Source organism: Tripterygium wilfordii, chromosome 23, assembly GCF_013401445.1.
Source record: "Tripterygium wilfordii isolate XIE 37 chromosome 23, ASM1340144v1, whole genome shotgun sequence".
In the NCBI taxonomy this organism is placed as follows: domain Eukaryota; kingdom Viridiplantae; phylum Streptophyta; class Magnoliopsida; order Celastrales; family Celastraceae; genus Tripterygium; species Tripterygium wilfordii.
In genome coordinates this window covers 9,312,881-9,326,708 of record NC_052254.1, presented here as the reverse complement: position 1 = coordinate 9,326,708, position 13,828 = coordinate 9,312,881, and the positions used below count along the sequence as shown (strand labels likewise).

The following is a 13,828-nucleotide window of genomic DNA, read 5'->3' as shown; positions in this document are numbered from 1 at the left end:
TATAACCCTAAACTTAAGAATATACACTCACTCTTAGATGGTGGTGTTTCTTTACTCTGTCTTTAGAACTATTTATTTTGTTTGCACTGAAATTTTTATTTGCATTACGACCTGCTAAGAAATTGCAATCAACAGTCTCATTGGGTTAAGCAATTATTATTTAGTGTCCTTAAGCAAACATTTCTTCCAATTGTTTCTCTTGAGTTGATTGGCAGTTGACACTACAATCCGCTTTCCCCCATGTGGTTTTAACCTTGTTTACTCTCCATTGGATTTCGTTTTAAAAAAACAGCAACTCTGGTAACAGATGGAAGCATCCAGAAAGAAATGGTTAGTCGCGTGGTTGTCCTTTCGAGAACAAAAAAGTACCTCAGAATTGCTTCATTAGGTGTTTTCCTGCTACTGGTTATTCGAGACTTATTAACTGCAGATGAATGTCTACATCTAGACTCACTGTACTCTTTTCTCATTCTTTCTGCCCCTCAATTTGCAGATACTCACAGATGAATTTTAGCAAGCAAACTGGATAGATTGGATATTTGTATAAGCAGGTTGGTAGTCTGATGGTTCTCAGAACTTTATTTACATTGCTTCTAGCGGAGGTATGTTTCAACTCCACTTGCTGAGGATCTCAACTTCATAAACTTTCTTACACTACCTTTACTTGTTGGAATATATTGCCCCCGAGATCCTATCCCTAAAGGCTAATGGTTACAATACAAACTATACTGTACTATTTAAGTGAGTGAGTTATTTCGAAGGGAGGCTACCCTGAAAATTTTATGGGTTAGTGATTACTTCTCTGGATCAAGTGGTTTCGTTTTATGTGCTTTATGGCTATTTTATATTCTTCAGCAGGTGCTACTTATTGATGCAGTCTTTGTCGTATAGGCGTTCAGAATACTCGAGGAAGAAAGAAAAAAGGATGGGAGAAAATGGAGCTCATTTTTGTCAAGCTTTGGGCTCTGACTTGTGCGAAATATCTAAGTTGAGCTGGTACTCATCATTTTTTGCTATACCTATTTTGGTGATTTTCTTATGTGAAGTAGGGAATTTTATAGGAACTACATAATATTTTGACAAGAAGAGGAATAAAAAAAGGAACGGTATATTATGATGTTTGGTAATTGAATAAGCCAAATCAGTTCTATTCTATTCAAGTTTTATCGCTAGCTATCATAAGTCTGTTGCATCTGCATTTGTCGTTGGGAGTGGCTTACAAGTTAGGGAAGTGCTAAAGATACTCAACTTTATTTGGTGCTTGACAAAAATTATTAATCACCACTTATTTTTTCTACCACTCATGTCATTTAAAACTCATTTTAATTATCATTCAAACATTATCAGTCAACATCATTTTATCTACCACTCAAATATTAACAACCACCACTCGTTTCAGGCTTTCAGGTACCACCCAAACATTATCAATCGTCACTTATTTTATCTACCACTTATGTCAACTACTATCCATTTCAACTATCACTTAAACATTATCAGTAAACGCTTATTTCAACTACCACTTAAACATTATCAACCACTACTTATTTTATCTATCACTCATGTCAGCTATCACCCATTTCAACTATCACTCAAACACTATCAGTCAACACTCGTTCCAGCTACCACACAAACATTATCAACCACCACTTATTTTATCTACCACTCATGTTAGCTACCACGCACCCATTTCAACTACCACTCAAACATTATCAGTCAACACTCTTTTTATCTACCACTCATTTAAGCTACCACTCATTTCATCTATCTATAAATAAGCTCATTTGTCATATCTCTTCCACTCATTTTCAATCTCTTTTTTCAACGTCACTCATTTCCATTTTATTTTTCTTGCAAACTTTAACATTCTATATGGCTTGTCATAATCATTTGGTTAATATGTTACTCGAGGAGGAGAATGACATCAGTCAAGATTTTTCTTTGCTCGCAACAATGATCATGGAGGAGGAAGAAGAGCTTCTATTGCAACGCCTAGAGCGTCCAGTACCAATTCAAGCATGTGTATACCAAGAAATTGAACCCATCGAGGTGCAAATAAAATCCAGAAGCAAATCGCAAAGACGAAGAAGATGTCTGATGAAAAGGAAGAGAGATAATTGTAAAGTGAAGCCCTCGTGCATAGATCTACTTATAGCTTGCTACAATGGAGAGGAGAAGCAGGAGGGAGAAGTAAATAAAAAAATCATTTTTAGATTTTGTGGACACAAGAATGTAGGGGCAAATTGCTACAATCGTTGAAAGGTCAACTTTTATCTCTGTGGGGTCCATTTGCAACCTTAAATCCTACAAATGTCACGACAAAAACAACTGTAAAAGCTCCTTAACCGGTTTGGGTGGTGCCGGTCGTGAAGGCTCTGACGATCAAGTCTGTATTTATCGGAGATGGAAGACCGGCTATGGTTTTAGTGTTTAGTCTGAGTATATTTTGTGAAAGGTTGGTAAATACTGTTTTTTGTACTCTCTGGGTTGGAAATTGCTTGATCCCCCGCGTATGGATGGAGGGGGTTACTTATAGAAGAATGAAGATCAACCTCGGGAATTGTGTGTTTATTTCACTTGTCTCATTGGACCAACTTGTATAAAGGACGTACACATAAAGTCTATTATTTCGGTTGTGTCAGGGTTGATAGATAGATAAAATGATAAAGTAACAATATGAAATGAACAAGACAAGTGTCGATGAGGGTATGGGTTGAATTGTAGGCGGTAATTAATGAATAGATACGTATATGAAAGAAAGTCATACCTAGGGATATGAGCCTGTCACATCCATAAATGTCGGCCGTAAACTGGATTGACAGAAACTGCTTTACGGGAAAAGTAGTTCATGAAGTGGCGCTCCTACGTGCCAGCGCCCTTACTATATTGGCGCCTCTATACGGCCGCCAATACAGTAAAGATGTCCTGAAACCTAGTTCCTGTTTGTTAAGGAAAGGTTACCATAAACAGAGTAAAGTAAATATACCATAAGACACATGCAACAAGTGTCAGACGATATGTCGCATATGGTGTCAGATGACTGCTACATTACTTAGCAGTGATCTAAAGATTATACTTGGGCCTCATGGTGGGCTTTTAAGTCGGGCCTAACTGTAATGGTTAGGTTTGTGATCCCGGATAGTCCAACTAGATTTGTTGTTATATGACTATGTGGGGCCATATCATTTTTGGCACCTACAATTGTCCCCCACTCTCTAAGCATGAAAACAAATTCATCTTGGAGAGTAGTACACGATGTATCCCTACAATGAACAAGAAATGATTGAGTAAGCATAACATGAAATGGAATGTGTAACACAGATAATCTGAGATATCGTGTATATGAAACGTATCCTGATGAAGCGTATTCTGGAGAGGCGTGTACAGCCTAGTACAACTATGTCCGTTTGATGTTGATGAGGTACAACTTATTTTGTTTGAAGCTGTATGGTAAACAACCTCGTTTGTTTGAGGTTGACGAAGTATACAACCTCGTTTGTTTGAGGTTGTACATAGCCAGCATGGGCGTTAGCGTAAAAGCTAGAGCTAGATTGGAGTCATAGTTGTGGCCTGAATTGGCGCTAGCATGATGACTATAGAGAAACTATTGCTATTGCCTGAATTGGCGCTAGCATGTTAGCTTTCCGATGAAATCGAATTGTGTTTGATATCGACCACCGTACGTAACCTTGTATGTACTATTGAATATAGGTAATCGTAATGTTCAGTACCTGCAGAAAGAATACTCAATGGCCACTGCATGAGTAACAGCATAATCAATGAGATGAGAATGTTATGAAAACACAGATGATTCAACAATTGTCTTTACCTAAAACCAACTCCATTGGTCATGTAAAGGTGTGCATACCAATTGATGAGTAGTAGTTTTTGTAAACTACCTCAAAGGAATAACTAATTGTATCAAAAAATAACATCATATGGACGCCATCATACTGAAGTTAACATTAAATTTTAATAGAAATATTAGCGGTAATACTTCGTAACACGTGTCAATATGAAATGACAGGTATTTAATGCACCTGACGTGCACAGTAAAAATTTGAATTGTTACGACCAACGTTTCTTGGGGAGCACGTTTCAGAAACCGTGCGTCATGATGAATGTAAGGGTATTTTGGTAAACGTGTAACTCTGAAACTCAAAAATTGTACTTATATTACTTGGATGAAAAGCTCTCAATCAGAATTCACTGAAATTGTTCTGGATCCTACGAAGACACAAAGAGAGGAAATCAACCACCACACATACCGTATTAATCGAAGGTAACTCTCATCTCCTTTTGCCTTAAGTTTACATTGGGTAGAATGGCTCGACCTGGTAATCAAGAATCAGAAAACGAAGAAGTATCTAGAAGCGGTAGGGCTTTCGCTGGCCAAACCAGAGATGAAAAAGAAACCAGTGTTAACTATTCATGGACTGGGTCGGGAAGTCAGGAATCAGGTGATGAAAAAACCGAATCCAGTAGTGTTCATGATAAAGATAAAGACTCAAATAGAAACGGCCATATTGAAGGACCTCTGATACCGAAGAGTTTAAACCCTAAGTCGGTCTTAGCAGCGAGTGATATGGAGTTTTATCGAAGGGAGTACAGGATTCATCCATCAATCGAGATCAGACCCGGTGCTGATACAGAAGGAGTTGATCATCAAGTTCTTGGATGGTCTCCATTTTATATACGGTCATTCGTCATAGGGTTGAGATTCCCCATTCCAAATTTGCTTGCGAAGGCCTGTAGAGTATGGAAAATATGTCCAAGCCAATGGATGCCCAACAGCCTCAGGATATTGTTGAGTACAGAATGTTTGGCTGAAAAGGAAAACCTGGAATTTGGGATTAATGAATTGATGGTAGTATATTATGCTAAAGGAAGCGGGCCTGGAAGGTACTCCTTAGTACGACGAAGGAACAGAAAACACCTAATTCTTAACACTGTATCTAACGACTATAGTGGCGGTTGGAAAGACAAATATATCTTTGCTAGGGGCGCCCTGGTATATGGGCTTCATGGAGACATAAATTTGAATTGGTCTGAGGCTGACAGTAAGTTTCTTTTCTCTTGAACCTGTGAGTAACTACTACTAAATCTTATACGTTGTTTCTTTGCAGTGTCACGGAATTTCCTAAGCAAATGGAAACCCACTTCAGAGGTGCTTAAACGAGTGAATGCATTCTACAGCTTAGGAGAACACAAAAGATCTCGCAAAAATATTTTGACACCTCATAATTTGAAGAGATCAGTGCTTTGGAGATATATCAGTAAGCGTTTATAAATGCATGAAGGAATATTTCATTTTTTACAGTCAATGTACTTTATGGAATTATTATCTTGTTTCCCTTATGTACAGGTGTTAAGATGTTTGAAAAGGTTTTTACTGATATAACTGATGCTGATGACCTGTATGAGGCTCTAATGCAAGATGCCGAACAAACTCAGAAAAATCAGGAAACCTCAGATGGAGGTTTTGATGTAGCTAAACGTGTTGCGGAGGCATCTAAGGCTAAGAAAGTTGGAGAGAAAAGAAAAACAAATGAAGAGCATTCCGAGAGGAGATTGAAGAAAAAAGAAGAACCTATTGGCAAGGGAAAAGGAAAAATCACAGAAGTCAGTAGGAAATCAGTAACTGTAGTGGCAGCTCCACATGTCGACGATGGAATAGAAGTCTGTAGAAAACTTATTCACGACGCTATAGCGTCAGGACCTAGAGGTCGGGGTGGCGCTCCCATTATGACTGCCATGTCTACATCTACTGCCATCGTTCTGGATGACGAAACAGATGAGGATGAAGGTGAAGGAGACATAATTCCTTCAATTAGACGGCTGCCCAGGATCAGAACTGCACGAGTAGATTCTACTGAGCCAGTGGAAACACTCGAGACAGAATACCGTGGGGATTTCAATCCAATAACTATTGATTATGTTGACATAATTTTGGAACCGAGGTTTCTAGAGGTGGAACTGTGGCAAGTGGATCAAGGACTGAGCTACCGTCAATGGGTAATCGAGAAGAAGAGGACACTGCCCAGAGAAAATAGGATATACAACCTAGGCTTAGGTTGGATGTCACAGGGAGTGAAATGGAAGAAATATCTATATGAATTCCAAAATCGTTGACTGTTTCCTCTGCTCCTGTTCTTCCGCCCATAGGTATCAGGAAATTTATCTTCCCTGAAGATGCTAGGAAATTGGTTGTTGTGCCCTTACCTAGCCAATTCAACTACTCAGTAGCTCATTGTTTCACTGTAAGTTTCCAGATATATCCAATGTAATAATCATTTTAATCGTATATGTCTGATTTTACATCCTTTGCACCTCTTACAGGCTCTGCAGGGAGTATTGAGATCTGGAGAGAATGTTATTGACACATTGGCTAAAGAAAGAACTGAAAAGGAAAGGCTAGAAGGCATAGTGAAATTGTTGGAAGACAAATTATCCAGTACCACCACCTCACAGGAAGAACTAAGGCTTTAGCTGGCCGGAGAGAAAAATAAAACTCTGAAATGTCTGCTCAAATCACAAGGTTGGAAGAAAAACTGAAAGAAGCAGATGAGCAGCTGTTGCACTCAGCCGAATCATTGAGTACATTGGAGAAGAAAATAAACGATGATGCGTACAAGGCCAACCAGTTTGAGTCAAGAATTACTCAAGCAACCAGGGATGCTCAATACTTCAAAGACTGCTGGGAAGGAGTTACCAAGCAACTGGAGAGTGCTGAAGGCAAAGTAAAGCTAATTGAATCTCAGCTGCACAACCAGTCCAACAAGCTTGGTGAGATCTCCAAAGAAAGAGACCTGCTAAAAGATTCATTGACAATGCAGACTTTAAAGACTGCAAAAAAGGTTGAAATGACCAGAAAAATGAAAGAAAACTACATCATCAAAATTGGAGTCATGGGAGGCGTTGGACAAGCCATGGAAAGGTTCAGATTGCTAACCCAATACTAGAACAATGAACATCATAAATGGGATGTAGATTTGATGCTCAAGAAGGCTGTAATAGTGCTTGAAAACTATCAACCTAACCAAAGATGGGTTGTTGATGAAGAAGAACCTGAAGACACTGGCACAGGAAAAGAATTAACGCCTCCAAAAAGCAATATTCCTTCTGCAGAGCAACTGCCCGTAGAGGCAGTCGAGTCACCAGCACACAATAGTACTGATACTCTTTCTACCTCTGGTACCGCCAGAGAAGAACCTCCAACTGGACCTTTAATCCTTGGGATTGAAGCTTCAGCTCCTCAGTCAGAAAATGTGGATCAAGATACCTCACGTGCGGAACCTCCCGTTACTACAGAAGCTATAGGAACAGATACTATGGAAGAAAATATTTAAACTTTTGATTTAATTCCCAGTTATTTGAAGCAGCTGTCTGACATTTCGCGCTTTAACTTTCTTTCAATTTTCCATAACAAACAATTACAAGTACTTAACATTTCTGTTTATAGCTTTTCATTCTTATTATCTATAACTGCTTCTATTAGATGCTTACACATATTTGTTTTGACCACCCTACTCTGTCCCCCAGTTTTAGTTGGACTTTTGGGACATAACTAGGAAAGTTCAATTGAAACTGGAGCACTTGATTTTGAGGGAGACTGGTTAAGTTTATAAGGGACGTTTACTGCCCATTATATCCAATTTAATGCATACGATAGGGTATATCTTGGAATACATTAACAAATCTTGACTAAGTACACCCTAAGAGTTGAATAACTATGCCAAGTGGCACTGGAAAACTCGGTAAGGATTCCAAGTGTCACCAAACACTAGTGATGGACTCAGAAGGAAGATAAATCCGCGAGCCTGTTACGCTCTATATAAGAGACGTAGAACAAGCTGAATCACAAGGGTTTAAAGAGAATCTGAGAATAAAATTCAGTGATATTGGTACTGATGATTAGGCTACACTGTCAGTTCTGGCAAAGCCCATATGAGTTGCCTGCCACTGACAGTGGGTTTGATCATCAGTGCCCTCTATCACGGTGTAGCAGAAATCTGTGTTTATGGTCAAGGTCTATGAAAGGTTTATTGTATTAGCAACATTGGCCTGGCTTCATTGCCAGTCCTGGCATACCCCACGGTGGTAGCCTAATACTGGGAATGAGTCAGTCCAACTGGGCTTCTCTGAAATCCAACTATGGTCAATCGTTTTGGCGATGCCATGTTTTGGCGACGGTACACTGTAATACTTTTTACATATCTTAGAGATTTATTAATCTTTATTAAATGTTTCCAAGTCTTTAATACTGGATGAACCTTTGTCCCCCAGTGATAAATACATTAATGGCATACGCCGATTGGGATAATCTGAACTTTCATTTATTATTGTTTTAATTATTTAACGATAGTTTCAAAAGCCTTTTACAATTCTCTATATTAATTGAATTTAGAGATTTAGAGTCTTTAATATGTTAGACTTCTTTGTCTACATTAAATGTTTATGTAGAGATCTTATCGGTTGTAAAGTTAATCATGATTCTTTGATTATCGCAAAGAATTAATTGCATATTTAATTTTGGGTATTTACGAGAAGATTAAAAGCTGAAATTTCTCCCTATATAAAGACTAACATGTACTGACAAAGGAATCAATCCTTCTGAAAATATACTGCGATAGAAAATATACTTCTACTATCGCAGAATGGCTGCCTCGCAAAGCTCTGTCAACTCTCCCTCAGACTTGGATGATTTTAAAGACGTGAGTTCGTTCCTTCCCCCGGACTACCGCAATCCTACGGAGTACATCACTGACCTGAAGAGAGAAATAAAGGAGATGGACAAGGATATCGGAGATCAGGAAGACAAGATTGCAGAACTTACCAAGGCTCTACAAACTGCGGGGAGTACCCTGTCACAACTACAAGGACTCGCAGAAACACGAGCTATGGAGCAGGACACACCCAGACTTCAAGACTCTCTCCTTAATCTCTCTGTTTTGATTAAGGAGACCGTAGAAAAAATAAACGAAAGTTTAAATCTATGGTCTTGAAAGTTTCATGTAACAAAACTTGAATTTTCAATAAAATTATAACGTTCTGTTAATACTGTTTATTATAATTATTTGTATTTATACCGCAAATAGTATAAATTGCAAATGTTAATTAAGAAAGCTTATCTGTAATGATGGCGCCTCTATACTTTGGCGCCTGAACACCTTGTTGAATTGCAGGACTTCACAGTACTCAGTTCCTGCACTCAAAGGAACAGTCAAAGGTCGATGGGACTCCCATCGACACTTCGATGCTTAAATTAGTTCATATATTATTAACATACAGATTACTATGGACTATACAAGTTAAATATTAAAGACATTTAAAGAAACTTATACAAAAAATGATAACAGCATAAAGACGGAAAATTCAGAGTTTTTAGGAATGGTACAACTTTAGATGAATGGCGTTCCAAGGATGTAAGATGGCTTCACCGCTCTCTTTGCATAGTTTATAGGCGCCATTCCCTAATACTCTATCAATCGAATATGGACCTTCCCAATTCGGACCCAACTTCCCAGCGTTCTGCTCTCTGGTATTCTCAAAGACTTTTCGAGGCATCCTATCTCCTTCCTCGAATGCTCTAGTTCAGACATTCTTGTTAAAGTACCTCGACATTTTGTCATGATAAGCTGTTGTTCGTGTGAGCGCTCGGTCCCTGAGTTCATCAATTGTATCCAACTGATCATTTAGGTCCTGCCAATTCCGCTGTTCATTTGTCCACTGGAATATGGCAGATGGAAGCCCAGTTTCAGCTAGTATAACGGCCTCAGATCCAAAAGCAAGAGAAAAAAGAGTTTCCCCTGTAGGCGTCCGTGAAGTTGTTCTGTAAGACCACAACACTCCAGGTAATTCATTAGCTCAAGCTCCCTTGGCCTTTTCCAAACGCTTCTCCAGGATTTTGATAAAGGTTTTGTTGGATGTTTTCGCTTGACCGTTGCACTGTGGATGCTTGGCGTTGTGAAATCCATCCTTATTCCCCAATTTACGCAAAACTCCTGAAATTTGTGACTAGCAAACTGTGGGCCGTTATCTGTTACAATCTCCTTGAGCACTCCGAATCTGCAAATAATGTTCTTCCAAACAAATTTCTTCACATCAAGATCTTTAATCAATGAAAAAGACTCAGCCTCTATCCATTTGGTGAAGTAATCTGTCATTGCCAGAAAATACTGTCGCTGACCTGATGCCTTAGGCAAGGGCCCAACTATATCCATTCCCCATTTCATGAGGGGCCAAGACGCCACAATAGGAATGAGTCTCTCTGGAGGCATGTGAGAAATCTAAGCAAATTTTTGGCATTTGTCACATCTCCTTACATAATCAATCGCGTCTAATCTCATCGTTGGCCAATAGTACCCGGTTGTCAACGCATGATGAGTCAAACTTCTTCCTCCAGAATGGTTATCGCATTCCCTTCATGCAATTTTGCAAGTACATACTGGGCTTGCACTGAATCTACACACCGTAGTAAAGGACCTGAATAAGACCTTTTGTATAACTGCCCATCATGTACTGTGTATTGTGCAGCTTTGGCGACCATGCGTCTTGACTCGTTCTTTTCTGCCGGTAAAACACCATCAACCAAGTATTGGATAAATGGAGTCATCCATGTCTGATCCATACTAACTGGGAAGACTTCATTGTTATCCTGATCTTCTGAACCCTTCTAGCTTTTGATCGATGGCCACTTCAAATGTACCAGAGGAATCGTCTGTCCTTGGGTTGTTTGGATTGATGACCCAAGGTTGGCTAGTACGTCTGCAATTCCTTCACTAACTCCAAATAGCAAGTCATCGTGGGATCTTTGGCCTGGTAAGAACCAAGAAACTGATTCACTATTAGCTACGAATATGAGTGAACCTTCAAACTTGTTACTCCAAGTTCCTTAGCCAACATCAGACCAATGATCAGAGCTTCATACTCCGCTTCATTATTGGTTGCATGGAAATCACACTCCCTTCTGGAGAAATCAGCACAATTCCCATACCACTGCCTCTGACATTACTAGAGCCATCTACATATAGGGTCCACACCTTTGGTGCTTGATCTATCATGTAGTTCTTTGTCTGCCTCTGGCTGTATCGATGGAGCAAAGTCAGCTACAAAATCTGCCAAGACTTACCACTTCATCGCTGTTCTGGGTTGATATGTGATGTCATACTCACTAAGCTTGACCGCCCACTTGATTATTCTTCCAGAAAGCTCAGGTCTATGTAGAATACTTCTTAGGGGAAAGTTGGCCACTATCGCAATCGAATGACACTGAAAATATGGCCTCAACTTCCTGACTGCAACCACCAAAGCTAAAGCCAACTTCTCCAGCAAACTATATCTGGTCTCTGAATCCAATAAACTCTTACTCACATAGTACACCGGCAACTGCTTCTTATCTTCTTCCCTGATTAAAACTGCACTTACTACTACCCCAGAGACAGCCAAGTACATGTACAGTTGCTCCCCGATTTTAGGTTTAGACAATAACGGAGGGGAAGTGAGATAGGCTTTCAACTGGTTCAAAGCATCCTCGCACTCAGGCATCCATTTATAGTTAATAGATTTCCTCAAAGTAGAGAAAAAATTACAGCATTTATCGGACGATTTGGAGATAAAACGACTGAGCGTCGCTACTCTCCCATTAAGTCTCTGAATGTCTTTGACACAAGTCGGAGAAGGGATGTTCAAAATGGACCGAATCTGATCTGGCTTGGCCTCAATTCCTTGCTTCGTGACCATGTACCCTAGAAACTTTCCAGATGCCACCCCAAAGGAACACTTGGTGGGATTCAACTTCATGTTATACTTGATCAGCAAATCAAATGCTTGTTGGAGATGTTCGAGGTGTTGGCCAGCAACCAATGATTTTACCAACATATCATCAATGTACACCTCCATTGTGTCCCCCAGATATTTCGAGAACATTTTGTTCACCAGTCGCTGGTATGTGGCTCCAACATTCTTCAATCCGAAGGGCACCACCTTATAGCAATAAATTCCCCTTTTAGTTATGAAGGTCATCTTCTCCTGATCCTCCGGATGCATCAAAATCTGATTATATCCAGAAAAAACATCCATGAAACTCAGCAACTCGTGACTAGCTATCGCATCGACCATCATGTCAATATGTGGCAGCGAGAATGGATCTTTCGGGCAAGCTTTGTTCAAATCTGTGAAGTCAATACAGACTCTCCATTTGCCATTCTTTTTCTTCACAACGACAACGTTAGCTAGCCAGTCAGGGTACTGTACCTCCACTACAGACCCGTTGTCTAACAACTTCTGGACTTTTTCATTAATCACTAGGTTTCGTTCAGGAGCAAATTTCCTTCTCTTCTGCTTAATAGGAGGATATTCAGGATTGACTTTGAGCTGATGCATTACAACCTCAGGGTCTATCCCAGTCATATCTACGTGGTTCCATGCGAAACAATCGTGATGTGTGCTGCGACAAGAATTGGATCAACCTTTCCCGTAGATGAACTGGCAGCTGCGCTCCAATCAGGGCTCTATGATCTGGAAAGTCAAGATGGATCTGTACCTCATCAAGCTTCTCCATTCCTGGCTCATCTGACTCCAGACCGGGTGCCTGGTTCTGTAGTTGCTATGAGGACTCATGGTGGTTTTGTAGCAACTCCTAGAAGAGTGCTGATCACCCAAGATTTCCCTAACACCACCTTTGGTAGGGTAGTGTAGGACTTGGTGATAAATTGGGGGTACGGCCCTTAGGGCATGCAACCAAGGGCATCCCAGAATGGCATTATAGGCAGAAGGTGAATCCACAATGGAGAACCTGGTCAGCTTGTTCAATCCTGGGGCATAAATGGGCAACACAACTTCACCCAATGAATGGCTCACCTCGCCATTGAACCCAATAAGTGCTGTCGACTTCCGTAATATCAAGGTCTCATCCAGACCCATCCCTTTATACGCAGCCAAAAACAATACATTGGCTGAACTTCCGTTATCAATCAAGATTCACTTCAGATTAATGTTTGTAACCTGAAGCGTAAGCACCAAAGCATCATGGTGTGGATGTAAAAGTTGGGTGGCCTCGTCATCAGCAAAGACCATCACTTGGTTAGTGAAAGTCCCTACAGACCGTGCCATTTTAGCAGCTGGGTTCGCCGCTTCTTTCTCATGCTTCTTAGCAGAGGTATGAGACAGTCCACTAATCTCTGGTCCTCCAGAGATTACACAATAAATTTGAGTAACTGGTGGTGGCGGTGGTAATGCCTCTGGGTCATCGACTTTCCTCTTCTCCCAAATGGCCCTACCTCATTCAGATAACAACTCTCTGAGATGACCTTTCTTCAGCAAGTAATCCACCTCATACCTGAGGCCTCGGCAGTCAGGAGTGGTGTGCCCAATATCTTGATGAAAATCACACCATTTTTTAGGGTCTTTCCACCCTTCAGTTTCTTTCTTGGGTGGCCACTTCACCTCATTGCCCATCTTCTTCAAAACTTGCACAGCCTTGACTTGATGTATCCGGAGGGGATACTCCGGACAATTTTTTGCTTAATCGGATGCTCCAGACTTGCGGGAGCGCCAATTATTGCTAGGCTCACCAATGGTGGATTGCTCATTCTTAGGACGTTTATCATCGCGTTTCTCTTCTCTAGGGGGATAGGATGGTTTTCTCCTTGCATCCTCTTCCCATCGAACAAACACACTGGCTCTAACAAGAGCTTCTTCGTAGCTCCTTATGTCACACTTTGTGAGTTCTTCATAAAACTCCCCATCTGGGAGAAGACAACTCCGGAGTGCTAGTATAGCAGTTCCCGGATCGCAATAGGGTATAGATACCTTCTCCGTATTAAACCTA

General features: G+C 40.4%; 1 protein-coding gene across 1 annotated transcript; it reads right to left on the bottom strand.

Annotated features, from left to right (window-relative positions):
- Positions 1 to 12,978: 12,978 nt before the first annotated feature.
- Positions 12,979 to 13,455, bottom strand: LOC119992770. Its single transcript, XM_038839562.1, has 2 exons — positions 13,337 to 13,455; positions 12,979 to 13,273 (listed from the first exon to the last, which is right to left on the bottom strand). Exons 1-2 carry the CDS (start codon positions 13,453 to 13,455, stop codon positions 12,979 to 12,981), a joined length of 414 nt encoding a protein of 137 aa, XP_038695490.1.
- Positions 13,456 to 13,828: the final 373 nt, after the last annotated feature.